This window comes from Podarcis liolepis (assembly GCF_965112155.1).
Source record: "Podarcis liolepis genome assembly, chromosome: 2".
Classification (NCBI taxonomy): domain Eukaryota; kingdom Metazoa; phylum Chordata; class Lepidosauria; order Squamata; family Lacertidae; genus Podarcis; species Podarcis liolepis.
Window position 1 is genome coordinate 15,736,603 of NC_139555.1, and position 19,193 is coordinate 15,755,795.

Consider the following 19,193-nt stretch of genomic DNA (forward strand, 5'->3'; position numbering starts at 1 on the left):
AACCTTGAGAAGACATCTGAAGACAGTCCTGTATGGGGAAGTTTTTTTTAATGCTTAATGTTTAATTACCGTATGTTTTTATATGTTGGAAGCTGGCCATAGTGACTGGGGCAACCCAATCAGATGGTTGGGGTATAAATGAATATATTATTATTATTATTATTATTATTATTATTATTATTATTATTACTACTACTACTACTACTACTACTACTACTACTACAGTGGTACCTCGGGTTACAGATGCTTCAGGTTACAGACACTTCAGGTTACAGACTCCGCTAACCCAGAAATAGTACCTTGGGTTAAGAACTTTGCTTCAGGATGAGAACAGAAATCACGTAGCAGCAGTGGGGGACCCCATTAGCTAAAGTGGTACCTCAGGTTAAGAACAGTTTCAGGTTAGGAATGGACCTCTGGAACAAATTAAGTTCTTAACCGGAGGTACCACTGTAGTATTATTATTATTATTATTATTATTATTATTATTATTATTATTCCATCTCAACTACTACATCATATCCCAGAAAGATTTCAGGCAATCACGATGGCCAGTAATTATTGTAGTCCTGTTTATTCCATGGACACCCAAGTTCCTGCCATTCTGCAAAATTCACACACTCCACAAACACAGTTGTAAAGGCACTCAGCTGCCAAATTCCCCTTCTCAAAATAGGACACCTTTGCAGTAGAGAAACCGTGGGTGTTTTGTGCATGCTACAGCACTGCAGAAACACAGAGAAATTTAATTCCCACAGCAACCCTTTGATGTAGGTTACTTTGAAAAGCAGTGACTGGCCCAAGATAAGCCATTGGGCTTCAGGGTTGAGTGGAGATTTGAACCCTTGTCTCGCAACCCTCTAGTCCAATCCTCTAAGCAGTACTCCACACAGGCTCTTTGCTCCCTTCTCCTGACAGATACCCATCTCTTTCCTCTTCTGGCTACTCTCTTCCATAGCTGTCAACTTTCAGATTTGAAAATACAGTGGTACCTCAGGTTAAGTACTTAATTCATTCTTAACCTGAAACTGTTCTTAACCTGAAGCACCACTTTAGCTAATGGGGCCTCCTGCTGCTGCCGCGCCGCCAGAGCCTGATTTCTGTTCTTGTCCTGAAGCAAAGTTCTTAACCTGAAGCACTATTTCTGGGTTAGCGGAGTCTGTAACCGAAGTGCATGTAACCCGAGGTACCACTGTAAGGGATCAGCAGCCTCAAAAATAAGGGATCAGCAGCCTCACCTGTCCCAGGCCCTCCTGTCTTCCACTGCCTCCCGCAGTTTGGTCAAACTCATGCTGGTAGCTTCGAGAACACTGTCCAGCCATCTTGTCCTCATGGTTCGATGTTACTAGTGAGCAAAGTTACCCAGTCAGGATTTGAATCTCGGTCCTAACTTTTGGGGTTAAGTTTCTATTTAGCTGTCCATCAATACTGACAAACCTTATCTCCCATTCATCTCTCAGATCCCTTGTAAATCTAAAATACTGACCTCACCACATCCTGCTGTAAAATAATTCCCCAAGTTAATTACACATTGTGTGAAGGTAAGTGTGTGAAGCTACAGCATTCCTACTATCAGCTTAAGTGACACATTCTCTCTCTCTCTCTCTCTCACACACACACACACACACACACACACACACACATGCACGTGCGCACACACACACACACACACACACACACACAGCCCCTCCGAGCCAAAGGCCCAAAGGCAGAAAGCCCAGCTAGCAGCCAAACGAAGCCTCAAGCGGTGGTTCCCACAGCGCAGCAACCCGGCAAAGGGGATGCAGCAAGGAAAACCACTGTCACCTCTCCACTGGGAAGCGCTGAGCAAAGGCGAGTCCCAAGGCAATGCAGCCGATTTGATCGGCACATGGCATGCAAGCTCCACCCCCCAGTCGTTCTTAGACTCCTTATTGGGCAGCCGAGCAACGCAGTCGAGGAGCCTCCCTGGCCGGCGGGGAGCCGGGAGGGGGACGAGCTGCTTCCTTTGAATTCCGGGAAATTTATGGGATAGCAACCATCTGGGATAGCAGCGGAAAACGGTGCTGGAATGAGCGAGTTTCCCGCCAAATATGGGAAGGTTGACAGCTATGCTCTCTTCTCTCAGGCTCCAGGACTTCCTCAATGCTGATTCTCATTGGAACAGCCCTTTTCCTCCTGGTGCGTCCTGCCTTGCCCGACGACACGGTGGCCGACGACATTGGCAGCCACATGATGGGCCGCATCTCGGAGCTCCTGTCCCCCGAGGAATGCCAGGCCTTCTACGCCAAGCTCATTGGGCCCGAGGAGAACGTGAACGAAGAGCTCCAACGCCTCTCGGCAGAGAGGAACCCCATTCGCAGGCGACGGGAAATCGCCACCACTGAGGCCTGCAAAGCCACCCTCAACGGCTGGCTGGAGACGGAAGGAGACGCCATGTATTGGGACCGCCTGTCGAGGGCTCTCCAGGCCGTCGGGCGTCCCGACGTCTCCCTGGAGCTGGGCAAGAACCTCAACCAAGACAAGAGTCTGGAGATCAAGAAGAACGTGGAGGGATATCACAAGACGGTCCAGCGCTTGACCTCTTCGCTGCTCCTGGAAGAGAACGAGATGGGTGGGAGCGAGGGGCTAGGAGGCCGGCTGCGGAGAGAGGGATCTCAGGCCCAGCTGGAAGAGGGGGACTGGGACAAATTGGAGCTGATTATAGAGAGGAGGCCCCTGCCGCCATACAACAGGAGTCTCTTTCAGTGGGTCACTCCACTGGTGACAGGGGTCGTCGGGGGATTCCTCACGTCTTTCGTCGTGGTGGCTCTAGCTGTCTATTCTTTCTTCTGGATCCTGAAGCAAGAAAGTCCCACCCCCACGATGCCCAACTGGGACTCTGTACCCGATATGATTTTCCGCTCCCCTTCGCCCAAGCGTGGGGCCATCTACTACTCATTTCAGCAATTTGATGATCTGGGGAAGCGCGGTGGTGAGACGGAAGATTACGGCGATGACGACGATAACGAGGAAGACTGGGAGAAAGAACCCATTGTTAGGTCTTAAGTAAAGTCAGCCTTATTGCAACTTGTATTATGGAGAATGTAGATTAAAAATAAAACATGTTTGCTTAAGAGGTCCAAAATGTGTGCTTGTTTTACAGTAGCATAACAATTGCCATGCGGGACACGGGGGGCGCTGTGGGTTAAACCACAGAGCCTAGGACTTGCCGATCAGAAGGTCGGCGGTTCGAATTCCCGCGATGGGGTGAGCTCCCATTGGTCAGTCCCTGCTCCTGCCAACCTAGCAGTTTGAAAGCACCTCAAAGTGCAAGTAGATAAATAGGTGCCTCTCTGGCAGGAAGGTAAACGTGTTTCCGTGTGCTGCTCTGGCTCGCCAGAAGTGGCTTAGTCATGCTGGCCACATGACCCGGAAGTTTACGCCGGCTTCCTCGGACAATAAAGCGAGATGAGCGCCGCAACCCCAGAGTCGGTCATGACTGGACCTAATGGTCAGGGGTCCCTTTACCTTTTAACAATTGCCATGTTGAGCCAGGTCATTGTTCTGATGATGATGATGATTTATTTGTACTCCGCCCATCTGACTGTTTGCCCCAGCCACTCTGGGTGGCTTCCAACACACATAAAAACATAATATAACTTCAAACACTGAAAACTTCTTGATACAGGGCTGCCTTCAGATGTCTTCTAAAAGTTGTGTAGTCCTTTATCTCCTTGACATCTGATGGGAGGCAGCATAAAAAACACCTCTGCATGAAAAAAACCCTCTGCATGCTAGGTCAAATTTCCAAACACTGTCCTGGGTTACTTAATACCCAGTGTAATCTCAGCAAGGCATGAAATGCATAAGATGACAGAAGTCTGGTAGTATTATTAGTGGCACAGAAGGGGGGCTTTCAGTAGATGCTCCCTACATGTCAAATTGCTCCTGCCAGAATTCCCTCTCCTCTTGAAGTAAAATAAAGGACTGTCCTCTTTCCAAGTTTGATCAATTCCTCCTCCACCCTTTGCTCTGAACAGGGCAAGGGGAAGCAGCCGCCAGTGGAGTAGCGTGGGTTGTTAGCACCCGGGGCAAGGCAAGTAATTTAAATCCCTAACCCGTGGATTTGTGCCCCCTAACCCCCAGATGTTGCGCCAGTTGCGGCCGACCCCCCCTGCACCCCCCACGCTACGCCACTGGCAGCCGCAATGAGAAAAAGAAATCAAAACTGAAAAGCTCCTATTTCCAAGCTAAATGTTACTAGCATGCTCTTACAAACTTATTTAAGTGGGGGTGCAATGGAGCGGATGCATTCTGCATATGTAGAAAACAATCACTTTTAAAAATCTAATCTCTGGCATGTAGTATGTGCAGAGTTAAAACTTTTAAGAGTGGGATTTTAAACCTATTGTTTCAGCTGTAATAATAACAATAATCCTCTCCAAATAACTTATCTACTGGGTGATTTAAGATGGGCATCCTTAAAGCCAAACTACAGAGGAGGAGACACCAACTGAGTCACAATCAAAGGCAGAATTAAAGTCGCTTCAACCTAACTGTTTCAGTCGATATAAGTCCTCTTTAAGCTTTTCTCGTCAAGAATTGGAAAAGCACAGAGATTTCTTTAAAGAGAAGGAAAGAAGTAAAACAACAGTGGGCTTGCGATTTGTGATTAGAAATGACCACACGATTTTGCAAGAATTTATTCTGTAAATAGTGGAAATATAGTCTCACAAATGTTATGAGAATCTTAAAAGAAACGTTCTGATCAGTAAACCTTTGGGTAGAAACCCACAGCGCTCTCGGAACGCGCCAAATCTCGAGTTTGAATTTGATTGGCCGATTCAGCCTGCCAGTCACTCACCCAATCGGGGGATAAGGGGGTGGAGCCTAACTGTTTCATGCTGAAGTTTTCCCTCCGGTCTGATTCCACAATACATAAACACAAACGCAACGCCCAGCCGCTTCACTTCGGGGGAGACGTCGGAAAGAGTCAGTCATGTCTGGTCGTGGCAAAGGAGGCAAGGGGCTCGGCAAAGGAGGCGCCAAGCGCCACCGCAAGGTTCTCCGAGACAACATCCAGGGCATCACCAAGCCCGCCATTCGACGTTTGGCTCGCCGAGGCGGAGTCAAGCGCATCTCGGGGCTCATCTATGAAGAAACGCGTGGCGTCCTCAAGGTCTTCCTGGAGAACGTCATCCGCGATGCGGTTACCTACACGGAGCACGCTAAGAGGAAGACTGTCACGGCCATGGACGTTGTCTACGCCCTGAAGCGGCAAGGACGCACGCTGTACGGCTTCGGAGGCTAAGCTCCGTACTGAAAATAATCGCTTTCAAAAGGCCCTTTTAAGGGCCAACCACTTTCTCACTCAAAAGAGCTTTATCGCTTCTTTCGAAGCAAATGTGCGTATCTGCAATTTCATGAAGCCCAATCTTGTCACAAACTTAGAAGGCGGAAGCTGCGTTTTTAAACTAGTGTGCCTTTAAACTGGAAACTACAAATCTTGGGAGCGCGGGGAGGGGGGCAATGAATATTCCTTCTGAATAAACCTAGAAGCTGGCTTCAGGGGTGGTTTTGAACACTGCATACGTCCCACAGACGCAGCCATGGAAATAGCTGATTTGGGGCGGTGTGGGGGGGGGAGAGGTTATACACTGCATGGACTTTCACGTTTGCACCGCAGAATCACTGTTCATATGAAAAACTGCTTCACTTAACCTTAGTGGCTTTACCAAGAAACTAACAGATTCGAGAGAGGAACAAATGTTTGTAACTTACACCTGGAGCCTAAAATTTTGCTTTAGCTGTGGTGCCTTTTGGCTACTAGGAATGAATCTCACTAGTACGCGTGGGCTTTCTCTTTTATAAGTTCACATTAATTGAGATAACTGGCATGTTTTTATTCTGTTTTATCTTGTATTTTTATGCTGTAAACCTCCGAGATCTAAATTTTTAAAAAAGCGGGGGAAAGAAAAATTAAGCAGTTTTAGTTTATCAATTCTTCGAGTATGTCTCAGGTACCCCAGTAAGATTCATTTTACATGGCTATAGGGACGGCTAAGGCGACATATGTACTGCGAAAGTACGAAGCGATTCACACAATCGTGGCAGAAATGCGACTTCAGCTTTTTTCTTGAAGGAGTGGCGGCTCTAAAAAGAGCCTTTGGGTGGGTGGGTGGCGGAAAGGGAGAGCGGCTGGCTGCGGCTCCCTTTTAAGCCCTCTCGCCACGGATGCGGCGCGCCAGCTGGATGTCTTTGGGCATGATGGTGACCCGCTTGGCGTGGATGGCGCACAGGTTGGTGTCCTCGAAGAGGCCCACCAGATAAGCCTCGCTGGCCTCCTGCAGAGCCATCACTGCCGAACTCTGGAAGCGAAGGTCAGTCTTGAAGTCTTGGGCGATCTCCCTCACGAGGCGCTGGAAAGGCAGCTTCCGGATCAGCAGCTCCGTGGACTTCTGGTAGCGGCGGATCTCGCGCAGAGCGACGGTGCCCGGGCGGTAGCGGTGGGGCTTCTTCACGCCGCCTGTGGCCGGAGCGCTCTTCCGAGCTGCCTTGGTGGCCAGCTGCTTGCGCGGAGCCTTCCCGCCAGTGGACTTGCGAGCGGTCTGCTTGGTGCGAGCCATTCCTCCTTGCAGCAAATGCCAACCTCTGTACCTTCGCCTTCGCCGGGAATCAAAATGAGCAAGCCGCCTGCGTACGGACCATTTATATAGCTCTCTCGCTTTGTTCTGATTGGCTGAAAATAGCCATGTAGCCGTTGGAAACATTTGAAATTCCCGGGCTTGTTCGCGATTGGGTATTTCCTTCATTCTCCCCTGTTACGTCAACCCCCCGGCATAAGAGATCAGAAAGGGTAGAGTCACGCTCACACCGCCAGCTTCTGATTTGATATATTAAAATCTTGCTTTGCGAGGGTCTGAATTCAAGTCAATGGAGCGCCAGGCGTTTCCAATCACATTCAGTCGAGTTACTGGTTTGGCAGGCGTTTGAAGGGACAATTTAAAGAAGCTAGTGTTTTGTTGCAATCTGCTCCCATTGACAAAAGGCAGGGCGAGGGGCGGGGACATAAATTTCACCACCATTTGGAAACATTGCTTAGCCATCCTGATTACAAACTACCCCGGAAGTGATCGGATTTTTGTTTTGGAAATAGGAATGCAAGAAACCGGCAATCGACTTTGCTAAGTGGAAAACAGAGGGAGGCGATGAAGCCCTTTGCTACAGCAACTGTTGTGACGAAAGGGGTCGCAATACTTCTCTTTTTCCCCCGGAACGGGTGGGAAAGTATCCGCTGGGAAATAAAACCTGGCTACTGCGAACTCCCCACCCCCCCACTTCTGCAGTTTCCTTAAATTAAGAATAGATCATGGACCCCCAGCTGACGTGTACCTTGGTAGTTTTTGGAAAGTGTTGAATATGGGGCATCCGATGTTGCTTAGAAACTGCAGGCCTGTGACAACTAGTCTTTGCTTCAGCAGTCAGCAATACGAGGCTAAAAGCGATGGACTACAATGGCAGGGTGAATTTCGAGTGCTTCGTGAACTAGGGCAGATACATTTCTTACTGAAGACCCAAGTGAGAAAGCGCAATAGTCTTTTGGCTTCAACCTTAATCTAGAGCAGAGCTTTCCAAACTTTATGTTGGTGACACAGCAATTCAGTTTTACTAGCGAACTCTTTTTAAGTTTGCGCGACACACCTACATACTGCAGCCGACACACTAACGCGTCGCGAGTTTGGAAAGCTCTGATCTAGGGTGTGAGGCTGTAGCAATACAACTCATGAAACAAAACAAGAAAATGGCGTCCGAAGTAACCCGGAAGCCCTTTTTCGACAATTTGGAATTGCTAGTCTTTTTTTAAAGACTATTACCCCCAGTCTTTTTATACAGGCTTGACCCTCTTGGATAACTTAAGAGCCTTAGTCTAACCAAATCAAGTTTCTCTAGCCCGCCTGCTTTTGTGTATAAAAACCGCACTAAATATCTTTCTTATTTCCACTTGCTCGATTTTAGCAAACCAGAATCGCAGCTCCTCTTTTGACACCGTGGGTGGCTCTTAAAAGAGCCGTTTGGTTTTCAGGCTGCTCGAAAAGTTTGGCGCCTTTACTTGTTTTTCGCCTTGTGGCTTTCGGTCTTCTTGGGCAGCAGCACAGCCTGGATGTTGGGCAAGACTCCGCCCTGCGCGATGGTCACTTTGCCCAGGAGTTTGTTCAGCTCCTCGTCATTTCGAATGGCGAGCTGCAGGTGACGAGGGATGATGCGAGTCTTCTTGTTGTCTCTGGCCGCGTTGCCCGCCAACTCCAGGATCTCGGCGGTCAGATATTCGAGCACGGCAGCCATGTAAACCGGAGCCCCGGCGCCGACTCTCTCGGCGTAGTTGCCTTTCCGAAGCAGGCGGTGCACGCGGCCGACCGGGAACTGCAGGCCGGCCCGCGAAGAGCGAGACTTGGCCTTAGCCCGAGCTTTGCCTCCCTGCTTCCCGCGTCCAGACATAGCCGAGTTCTTCTCTGAGATCGAATCCGATGTACTACTCGCAGCGAGCTAGAATTCGGAAAGGGAGCTTTCAGCTTTTTATGCGTTCCATTGACTTGTAAATCGCGGCCCGTGATTGGCTGGAGAGACCATCGGGCTTAAACCAACCAATGAAAAGCAAGGTTCCCGCCTTTGGACAATGGAAAGAGCCGCCAAAGCAGGCTTCCAATAGGAAACGTGTATTTTACAATCCTGTCTTTTACATATGTAAGAGGATGATGCCGAGGCATTTGCTACTCGCGGGTAAAATATAAAACCTTTTACTGCGACCGACCGAAAGAAAAACAACTGTGAGCAAACTTTTTTCTTAGTCTGTGAAAGGTTCACCAAATATTCAACAATCAGATCATACTCACATGCTCCCGCCCATGTGTCTTGGTTGCTTTAATAATAATAATAAATTTTTATTTATACCCCGCCCTCCCCCGCCAGACCCAGGCTCCAGTCGGCTAACGCCAGTAAAATTACAATAAAAACATAAGGGGGGGGGGAGACGACCAATTTAAAATACAGGTTAAGATGCAATTTAAAATGCAGCATCATTTTAATAGTAGCCCATAGTTGAGATTCCTGCGTTGCAGGGGGTTGGACTAGATGACTTTTGTGTCCCTTCCAGTTCTATGATTCTAAGGGTCCATTTTAACACATCCTCCTCATCCTCAATCCTTCGTTTCAGCCAGAGGCGTGCATTGAATGGGGCAATCATGAAAATCCACCTAGTTCCTGCTCCCTGCTCATAAAGCATGACTAGGTAACTAATCCATGGGAATGTCTTTAAGTAAATTCCCTAAATAAATGTTACCTAACATACCTGGTTGCTTTTATGCATCACGCAGTACAGATCCTTATAATGACTGTGCTCCTATCCTGCTTTTGGGAAGGGCAAATGAATATATCGTCAGAAGTAAAAAAGGGAGGGGGAAATAAGTACATATCCGAAAGCAGAAATATTTCATGTATATATACAAGGCCCTCTATATATTGGGTGCCCTCTAAACAGGCAACTTAATGCTTTCTTCATAATGCTTTATTGGCACGGAAGTTCGATTCCCATATGGGACAGCTGCATATTCCTGCGTTGCAGGGGATTCACTAGATCAGGGGTCAGCAAACTTTTTCAGCAGGGGGCCGGTGCACTGTCCCTCAGACCTTGTGGGGGGCTGGACTATATTTTGGAAAAAATAATGAATTCCTATGCCCCACAAATAATTCAGAGGTGCATTTTCAATAAAAGCACATATTCTACTCATGTAAAAACACACAGATTCCCGGACCGTCCGCGAGCCAGATTTAGAAGGCGATTTGGCCAGATCCGGCCCCAGGGCCTTAGTTTGCCTACCCATGCACTGGATAATTGTCAGGGTCCCTTCCAACTCTACAATTCTATGATTCTGTGATTAATGAGGCCACACAGGTGGCGCTGTGGGTTAAACCACAGAGCCTAGGACTTGCCGATCAGAAGGTTGGCGGTTCAAAGCCCTGTGATGGGGTGAGCTCCTGTTGTTTGGTCCCTGCTCCTGCCAACCTAGCAGTTCGAAAGCACGTCAAAGTGCAAGTAGATACATAGGTACCACTCCGGTGGGAAGGTAAACGGCGTTTCCGTGCACTGCTCTGGTTTGCTAGAAGCGGCTTAGTCATGCTGGCCACATGATCCGGAAGCTGTCTGTGGACAAACGCCGGCTCCCTTGGCCAATAAAGTGAGATGAGCGCCGCAACCCCAGAGTCGGTCACGACTGGAGCTAATGGTCAGGGGTCCCTTTACCTTTACCATGTATTTTGTAACATTTGCCACACACACACACACACACAAATGATTGGCTGATTTGATAATTTCACCATTTCATTGGTTCAAACTGTGTACAACTTGAAAGAGGCAAATGGGGAACAAAAAGCATGACTATTTCCCGTGGCACCTCACTCAACCCAGCTCATTTATTTACTTATACCCCACCTTTCCTTTAAGTAATTTAAGGCATCTTACAGCCCGCCCTTCCCACCCTAACGACGACCCGGTAAGGCAAGGTAGGTTAGGTTGGCACCAGTTACTTCGTGAATAGCTTTAGCCTTGGTCTTGCATCTGACACGATCATTACACCACACTGGCTCTAGAAACCATTTGAGTTTTAGAACCTTCCCAAAGGGTGAGTAACTAGATTAGTGTATTTTTTGCCGCAATTTCCCGGATTAGGGTCCATCCCGGAAGTGGGGGAAAATTTTAAAGCTTTAAGCTCTAAAGCAGTGTCTACAGCTCTTTCTAAGAAAGACTTGAGTGGCCCTTAAAAGAGCCTTTTGAGAATTATTATGATGTGCTGTGGGGAGCTTAGCCTCCGAAGCCGTACAGAGTGCGTCCCTGCCGCTTCAGGGCGTAGACCACATCCATGGCCGTGACAGTCTTCCTCTTAGCGTGCTCCGTGTAAGTGACCGCATCGCGGATGACATTCTCCAGGAAGACCTTGAGGACGCCGCGCGTTTCCTCGTAGATGAGCCCCGAGATGCGCTTGACTCCGCCTCGGCGAGCCAAACGTCGGATGGCGGGCTTGGTGATGCCCTGGATGTTGTCTCGGAGAACCTTTCGGTGGCGCTTGGCGCCTCCTTTGCCGAGCCCCTTGCCTCCTTTGCCACGACCAGACATGACTGACTCTTTCCGACGTCTCCCCCGAAGTGAGGCGGCTCGGCGTTGCGTTTTTGTTTATGTATTGTGGAATCGGACCGGAGTGAAAACTTCAGCATGAAAGAGTTAGGCTCCACCCCCTTATCCCACGATTGGGTGAGTGACTGGCAGGCTGAATCGGCCAATCAAATTCAAACTCGAGATTTGGCGCGTTCCGAGAGCGCTGTTGGTTTCTGCCAAAAGGTAGAACATTTCTTTTGAGTTTTTAAAACGTATTAGACATTTCCACTTACTTATAGTTTGCCTTCCTTGCCGTTATTGAGGCGAAAAACCTAATGGCGCTTATGAAACAGCAAGGTTTAAGCAGTGTTAATTCTTCCTGGATATAGCTCAGTTCTCCGTCGTTCCACATGGTTTGATTTCAAAGATGTCCGTACTAAATGACGTTATGAAAATGTTATTTGGAGAGGATTATTATCATTAAAAGAGTTTGAAACTTTGGGTTTAAAAATCCACCATTAAAAGCAGCTGGCTTCTCTGCACATATACACCAGAAACTAGATTTTAGTAACTGGTTACTTTGTATGTACATTTAGCGGTTGGCTGTAGTGGTTCAAAGCTTATTCCAAAGATCAGCAGTCAATTCCTTTCTAATCTTTCTCTCTCAAAGCTCCTTGAGCCCAGAAAAAGGGGGGGTAACCCCAACAGAGTAGTACTCAGATACCAGGCTTCTATTGTACCCTACTTTCCAAGGTCTGCAATAATTGCTTTTGCAATTATAACAGCAATAATTGAAATACTTTATTGCCACTTGTACAATTTGTATACAGTGGTACTTCGGGTTACATATGCTTCAGGTTACAGACTCCGCTAACCCAGAAATAGTGCTTCAGGTTAAGAACTTTGCTTCAGGATGAGAACAGAAATCGTGCTCTGGCGGCGCAGCGGCAGCAGGAGGAGGCCCCCATTAGCTAAAGTGGTGTTTCAGGTTAAGAACAGTTTCAGGTTAAGAACGGACCTCCAGAACGAATTAAGTACTTAACCTGAGGTACCACTGTACAGTGAGATTACACGAGCACCCCCCACTCAGCTCTCTTAGTCTTAATTCCCCTTGTTTACTGACGCACACCCACCAAACCTGAAATAAGTTGCCCTGTTGTTATCTTTTCATTCAGCAGCCTAACAGCCCACGATAGAAGCTGTTCTTTGCCCTGTTGGTGTGACTAATCCTACTTCTATATCTTCTGCCCGAGGGCAGGAGATCAAGAAAGTGCCGGCCAGGGTGTGACTCATCACATGCTGCAACACTAAAGAGTTTTTATAACTTCCAGTATTAGAATGCAGCAATCCCCTAAGCCCAGAGGTTTTCAACCTTTTTGGGTCCATGGATCCCTTGACCAACAACCTTCTTTCTGCAGCACCCCTGTGGGGCTCAGGGGCCCAGTTGTGTCACCCCTTTGCAAACACCCTCCCTTAACTCCCAGCCTCATCTCCTCTCCCCACTCCTTGGGAGTCTTCTGGGTAGCCGCAGATGCCACCCCTGGTCTCTGAGCGCCACTCCCTCCTGCCCCAAAGAGAGCTGCCTCCTCACTCTGCCCTACAGGGGCCTGGGAAGAACCCCCTGGCCAGCCCCCCGAGGCACCATTCACCTGGGGAGATAGCTGCAGTAGCTGTCCTGGCTACAAACAGGGGTGCAAGCCTTTGGGAGGCAGAGGTGCAAGAAGGCATCAGAGGAGGGAGGGAAGGAAAGAGGGACAGAGCCCAGGGTTGCCCACAGCACCCCTGACCATCATTCAAGGCACACCAGGGTGCCACGCGGGTGGCGCTGTGGTCTAAACCACAGGTGCCTAGGGCTTGCCAATCAGAAGGTCAGCGGTTCGAATCCCCGTGACCGGGTGAGCTCCCATTGTTCAGTCCCTGCTCCTGCCCACCTAGCAGTTGAAAAGCACATCAAAGTGCAAGTAGATAAATAGGTATTGCTCTGGTGGGAAGGTAAACGGTGTTTCCGTGCGCTGCTCTGGTTCGCCAGAAGCGGCTTAGTCATGCTGGCCACATGACTCGGAAGCTGTCTGCAAACAAACGCCAGCTCCCTCAGCCTACAGAGCGAGATGAGCGCCGCACCCTACAGTTGTCCACAACTGGACCTAATGGTCAGGTGTGATAGGAATTTTGAGGTCTTAGATATATGGTAATGTTCATAAGTGTACCAACCAAACCCGTACATAGATCAGCACAGAAAAACCGACCTGGAAGCATTTTGATTCCTAAACTGAGCAAATGTTTTCTCTGCAAGGTCAAAGTGGGAAACCTCCCCATTGTCTCTTTCCTCGCAAATCCTGTCTTAAGGGCACATTTAAGATATGAATAGGGTGTGAGCCTGTGACCTGGCCCAGGAACTAAGTATTTATCACTACAAAAGACTAGCCAGGCAATCCAATCAAGTAACCTGCCAGACAGGAGATAAACAAGGACAGGAGAAAAACAACATTCACATTTTTGTTTAGATCGCCTTTTTTGTGATGTAGGTATGGTGTATCTGAGGGGTGGTCTTAGGTTACACCCCTTCTGTGATGGATGGATGATATTTCTGGGGGTGGTCTTGATCTACAGGGTGGCAATTTCAAAAGTCTTTATAAGGCCTTGCGTGCCATTTTTCTGGGTTCCTCCTCCTTTCCTGTGTGTGAGGGGAGCACCCTGTTGCAACAGTTCGATAAAGATCAGGCTTACTAGTTGCTTTGCTTCTCAATATTCTCTGGTTGGCCTCTGTTATCTTCTCCTACCAATAGGGAACCTATGTAAGGACTCTATATGGGCTCTCGGATACCCCATAAGGGAAAAGGGCAATTTTTTGTTTACAACACAGGGGTACCTTTACCTTTAAGCATAGGACCCAAAAGAAAACCAACAGAAAAGGAGAGTATCTACATTTAACCAATTGGAAGCCAAGTTGCTATTTCTATCCCAATGGGAATGGGGGCAGTGCAAGCCACTCCATTCATATCCATCAACTGTGAGCCCCAGTGATGGAGTTAACCAATCAGACAGCTGGAATTAAGCTGCTTTCATGTGCATGTTGAGTTAGTATTGTACAAGCACTCCTAGGCTAGTATGAAAATTCCTGCGGCGGCTTAAAAGCTGAAAGTCCGATGCATAAAGTGCATGAAATCCAATCTGCTAAATATTGCACACATGTTTATTGGGGGCTGGGAGGAGGGATACGTAGCGAAGTGAGTTTAGGGGGAAGAAATCATCATCATCTACGACCAGGCAGCGACTGTCACCTAAAAGCAAAATAATTTCACTGGCCAATTAACAAGCGCATTGATCACTGCCTGTTCCCACTGACTACAATTACCTAACTACCCTGAAATAAGAATACAAATGGGGTCCCGTCAAGGGGTTCAGCTTCTTAAGGAAGACTGGACCTTCGGAGAGAGCGTACCTTTTAAGGCTCAAACCGATCGGGAAATGAACAGAGACCAGACCAGGATGTACAAAAGCAAAGCGGCTATAAATCTGATCTTTATTAAAGCTGTTGCAACAGGGTGCTCCCCCCAACCCCACAGAAGGCAGGGGAGGGACCCAGGACAAAGGTGTGCAAGCCCTTATATAGACATTTTAAATTCCCCGCCCTGGAGTCCAAGACCACCCCCAGAAACGTCATACATACATCACAGAAAAGGCTGTCTACAACAGAAATCTGAGTGCGTTGTTTTTTTTCTTTTGTCTGCTAGGTTGCTTGATTGGATTACCTGGGCATCCTGGCCACTCTTTTGTTACTCAGTTCCTGAATACAGGTCACAGGCTCACACCCAATTCATATCTTGAATGTGCCCTTAAGACAGGATGTGTGAAAGAGACATTGGGAGATTTCCCCTTTCCTTCAACCTTGCAGAGAAATATTTGAGGTCATTTTGGGAGAGAGAAAATGGTTTCAGGACTTTGCTGTGGGTTTCAGACATGTGGTTTGCATATTTGTATGTGTTTGCTTGGTACATTTAGGAACATCTATTTTATATATATAAGTCATTCAAATTCTTATAATAACCCCCCTAACCATGTGTACATGTGACTGCCACACTTTTTGCCTAGGTTTTAGTTCTCTTAAGACTTAATTCTTTGCCTCTCACTTGCCTTTGCCCTCTTCCCAGTCAAAGACGGTGAAGCAGATCCACAGACGTGACTGGGGTCAATGGGGAAATTGCACACTCCAGCCGCTGACACAGCTGCACTGCCTTTTGCACGCCACAGCCCTTGGTGCAGTCGCACTGCATCATGTCTTTGGGGCATGGCAGTTTAGAGCTCATTTGCCTAAAATTAGGGCAAGGATCAATGCCTTACACAACCTTCATGACAAAGCAGAAATTGAAACAATGAAATACTTTGTTGGCCTTTCTTTTTAGGTGTGAGGAAATTGCCCTGAGGTATTTGTATGCCACTGCTTGGGTTTTTCCTAATCAGGTCTACTTCCTCTGCCCTCACTAGCAGTTTACACAGACACTGAACGGGCATAGCATTTCCTGAAAGCATCTCCATACCAGGTCAAGGTTTTGCTTCTCAAATGCCTATGCCTTTTTGAGGCATAGGAACAGGGACTGTAAAAAAGATTTCCATGATTAAGAAAGGATAGAACACCCCACAGGCTGGGTCAGGCAATTCTGAACCTGCAGAACCCGCCTCTGAATAGGATTGTCTAATAACCTGTAATCTAAAGGTAATTGTTCTTAAAACAACAGCTCCAGAATATAGAGTGCATTGAATAGTGTCCTAACTAAATGAGCACAGGTTTGCAGCCATGTATCACATACCCTCCAACAAAAATAGAGATGTCCTATTCTATTATTATTATTGTTATTGTTATTATTATTATCATTAATAATAATAATAATAATAATAATACCCCACCTGTCTGACTGGGTTGCCCCAGCCACTCTGAGCAGCTTCCCTCCAAGATTTATCTGATGAAAATAATAATAATAATAATAATAAATTTTATTTATATAGGGACGTCCTATTCCATAATAATAATAATAATTTTATTATTTATACCCCACACAACTCACTGGGTTGCCCCATTTACTCAGGGCAGTTTCCAACATATATAAAAGCATAATAAAGCATTAAACATTTTTTAAAAAACTTCCCTATACAGTGCTGCCTTCAGATGTCTTCTAATGTCTAGTTGCTTATCTCCTTGTTTTAGGGGTTACATAACTCCATACCCTCCAATATTTCTCTGATGAAAATAGGGACGTCCTAAGGGAAAGTGGGACATCCTGGGATCAAATCAGAAACCAGGATGGCTTCTGTAAATACGGTACTGTCGCTGGAAAATAGGGCCACCTCTCTCCATTGTTTTCAATGCATTTTGACATGCCTAGCTTTGCATAGGAATGGGCATGCAGACACGGAACAGTTTCGGGACGTGTCGTTGGTACACACCATTTAAAGCACATGAACCACTCAGATCCCGGAAACTGTAGTTTAGACCTCACAGAGTGACAATTGCCAGAACCCTTGACAAACCACATTTCCCACTTTCCCAAAGGATCTTGGAGACTGTAGTTTAGAGCTGCAATCCCCAGTACTCCTAACAAACTGTGGCTTCCAATGTCCTTTGGGGGCTGTCATGTCCTTTAAATGAATGGTCCGTACACAAAATAAAAAAAATTCCTTCCAGTAGCACCTTAAAGACCAACTAAGTTAGTTCTTGGTATGAGCTTTCGTGTGCATGCACACTTCTTCAGATACACTGAAACAGAAGTTGCCAGATCCTTCTATATAGTGAGAAGGTGGGGAGGGGTGTTACTCAGAAGGGTGGTGGGAATGGGAGATTGGCAGATAGCTGAGATGAGCCTGTTGACGACTCTTAACGACTGCAATAGGTCTTACAGGAAAAGGCAAGGGGTGAGAAGGTGAAAAATGGCTTAGTCATGTATAATGAGATAAGAATCCAATGTCTTTGTTCAGACCAGGTCTCTCCATGGTTTTAAGTTTGGTAATGAGTTGCAATTCAGCAGCTTCTCTTTCCAGTCCGTACACAGCCGTTGTTACTTTCAATGGTATTTGTACAGCTTTAAAAAGTTGGGTGAGCTAGAAACGATTGTGTTTCTTTTCTTTACAAATAAACGCTAGTCAATAAGAAGAGCAAGTGCATAATTTCCTGCTCCCTCCCTCCTTAAATAAAATAGTTCAACCCTATCGAACACATGTGCCCATGATTGCATGAGTTGGGGATTTTCTGTTCTATTTCCTCTTCGTAAAGGAGGTCAAGTAAGCAGAGCAAAAGTGATTCCTGCTCCACCTGTCATTCTGTAAACAATTCAAGGTTCTTTTCTTGAATCTCCCCACCTCTTGGTTCCTACTTGAGAAAATGCTAGATGTTGAAAGAAACTGTCTGGTCCTCTTTGCAGATTGCCTATGTCACAGTCAGGGCCGGATTTAGGTTTGATGAGGCCCTAAGCTGCTGAAGGCAATGGGGCCCTTTATGTATGTCCAGCTGTCCTTTGTCAGCAACAAATTGTCGCTGTTTTTTGTGTTGAATATATGCCATATGGTAATTTATGGTATCTGTCAGGGGTTCAGGGACAGAGGCACAGGGGAGGCGGAAATGGAGAGCGATGGAGATGAATCCCAGGACAGCGAGGAAGAGGATGACAATGACTCAAGGGATTCTATGAGTCTCTCCAGCGAATCAGAGGATTCCTAGAAGGGGGCGCCGGTGGTCAAGGCAAGGGGAGCCCCAGGGGGAAAGTGTCAGGAGCAGGGGGCCAGCAGGGGATCCCAAAGTGGCAGCTGGGCGTCAGGACCAGCCTCCCCGCCAGAGTGCAGCGAAGGGGGTGGAGGTTCCAGTGTATCAGAGGAAGCAGCTCCGGCAGCAGAGAAGGAAGGGAGGTCGGAGCAAGCCACCCTCCCGGAAGGGGAGGGGAGTAGTGGAGGGAGTAGTATAACTGTCAAAAGGAAGGTTAGAGGTTGGGCGCGCGCGCCAAGTTCAAATGTGGAGGCGCGCGGAAGAACAGGGAGCCCGGAGGAGGAGCCAGGTCCCAAAGCCCGCAGGAGGGGGGAAGAGCAGTCTGGGGATTCCGCATCAGGGGAATCCAGGAAGGGCGAAACCCCAGCGGGCAGAAAGACCCTGCGGAAAAGGAAAGAGAGGAAGAGGTGGAGCAGCGTAAGCCTCTTAAACTGGTGCAGGGGAGGGACTGATTCAGAGGGGACTTCAACGGTCTAAGGCAAAGAGACGTGGGGCTGCGCGCCTCGGTTGTGGAACCAACAATGAACTGCAATAAACATCCTTGTATATAAGAAGAACTTGGCGTTGGTCTTTTGTGAGCTGAGATCTGAGGCAGCCCTGACAGTATCTAATAGGTATCTAAAGCCATTTGCACATAACAAAATATGTATTTTATCATAGTAATTCTTGAACTGAAATATAATTAAGAAGAAGTACATTAATAGTGAAATAATTATTAATTGGAAAGCTTTGGTTTTGGAACAGACTTCCGGAATGGATTAAGTTTGAGAACCAAGGTACCACTGTATATAAAGGTAAAGGTAAAGGACCCCTGACAGTTAAGTCCAGTCGTGAATGACTCTGGGGTTGCAGTGCTCATCTCACTTTACAGGCCAAGGGAGCTGGCATTTGTCCACAGTTTTTCCAGGTCATGTGGCCAGCATGACTGAGCTGCTTCTGGTGAAACCAGAGCAGCACACGGAAACACTGTTTACCTTCCCGTCGGAGCTGTACCTATTTATCTACTTGCATTTTTGGCATGCTTTCGAACTGCTAGGTGGGCAGGAGCTGGGACCGAGCAATGGGAGCTCACCCCGTTGCAGGGATCCAAACCGCCGACCTTCTGATCGGCAAGCCCAAAAGGCTCAGTGGTTTAGACCACAGTGCCGCCCATGTCCCTCTGTCCCACTGTATATAAAAATAAGCAAACCAGTGATATTTTAGGGAGCAGGCTAGCAGGTGGGGCCCATTACTTACGTCAAAGGAGTCAACACAACCCAAAACACTGTTGCTGTATGTAGGTTTTATTTTATTTGTTTTTTATCTTATACAGTGGTACCTTGGGTTAAGTACTTA

At 47.4% G+C, this 19,193-nt stretch overlaps 5 protein-coding genes across 5 annotated transcripts; 2 read left to right on the forward strand and 3 right to left on the reverse strand.

The window, feature by feature from the left end:
* The first annotated feature begins 2,109 nt into the window (after positions 1-2,109).
* LOC310700575 (transmembrane and death domain protein 1-like) lies at positions 2,110-3,095 on the forward strand. Its single transcript, XM_083490464.1, has one exon. It carries the CDS (start codon positions 2,125-2,127, stop codon positions 3,025-3,027), a length of 903 nt encoding a protein of 300 aa, XP_083346590.1. The 5' UTR covers positions 2,110-2,124; the 3' UTR covers positions 3,028-3,095.
* A 1,822-nt stretch (positions 3,096-4,917) lies between these two features.
* On the forward strand, positions 4,918-5,519 carry LOC310701014 (histone H4). The gene has a single exon (XM_083490974.1). The coding sequence runs from the start codon at positions 4,961-4,963 to the stop codon at positions 5,270-5,272; it is 312 nt and encodes a 103-aa protein (XP_083347100.1). The 5' UTR covers positions 4,918-4,960; the 3' UTR covers positions 5,273-5,519.
* Positions 5,520-5,930: 411 nt separating this feature from the next.
* LOC310700795 (histone H3.2-like) lies at positions 5,931-7,294 on the reverse strand. The gene is made up of 2 exons (XM_083490670.1): positions 7,270-7,294; positions 5,931-7,222 (listed from the first exon to the last, which is right to left on the reverse strand). The coding sequence occupies exon 2, from the start codon at positions 6,771-6,773 to the stop codon at positions 6,177-6,179; it is 597 nt and encodes a 198-aa protein (XP_083346796.1). The 5' UTR covers positions 6,774-7,222; positions 7,270-7,294; the 3' UTR covers positions 5,931-6,176.
* Positions 7,295-7,931: 637 nt separating this feature from the next.
* LOC310700796 (histone H2A type 2-C) lies at positions 7,932-8,816 on the reverse strand. Its single transcript, XM_083490671.1, has one exon. It carries the CDS (start codon positions 8,455-8,457, stop codon positions 8,068-8,070), a length of 390 nt encoding a protein of 129 aa, XP_083346797.1. The 5' UTR covers positions 8,458-8,816; the 3' UTR covers positions 7,932-8,067.
* A 1,909-nt stretch (positions 8,817-10,725) lies between these two features.
* Positions 10,726-11,146, reverse strand: LOC310700355 (histone H4). Its single transcript, XM_083489661.1, has one exon. It carries the CDS (start codon positions 11,126-11,128, stop codon positions 10,817-10,819), a length of 312 nt encoding a protein of 103 aa, XP_083345787.1. The 5' UTR covers positions 11,129-11,146; the 3' UTR covers positions 10,726-10,816.
* Positions 11,147-19,193: the final 8,047 nt, after the last annotated feature.

Bases quoted from the DNA above. Each gene is read 5' to 3' on its own strand.
- LOC310700575 (XM_083490464.1), top strand. From the start codon at position 2,125: ATGCTGATTCTCATTGGAACAGCCCTTTTCCTCCTGGTGCGTCCTGCC.
- LOC310701014 (XM_083490974.1), top strand. From the start codon at position 4,961: ATGTCTGGTCGTGGCAAAGGAGGCAAGGGGCTCGGCAAAGGAGGCGCC.
- LOC310700795 (XM_083490670.1), bottom strand. From the start codon at position 6,773: ATGAAGGAAATACCCAATCGCGAACAAGCCCGGGAATTTCAAATGTTT.
- LOC310700796 (XM_083490671.1), bottom strand. From the start codon at position 8,457: ATGTCTGGACGCGGGAAGCAGGGAGGCAAAGCTCGGGCTAAGGCCAAG.
- LOC310700355 (XM_083489661.1), bottom strand. From the start codon at position 11,128: ATGTCTGGTCGTGGCAAAGGAGGCAAGGGGCTCGGCAAAGGAGGCGCC.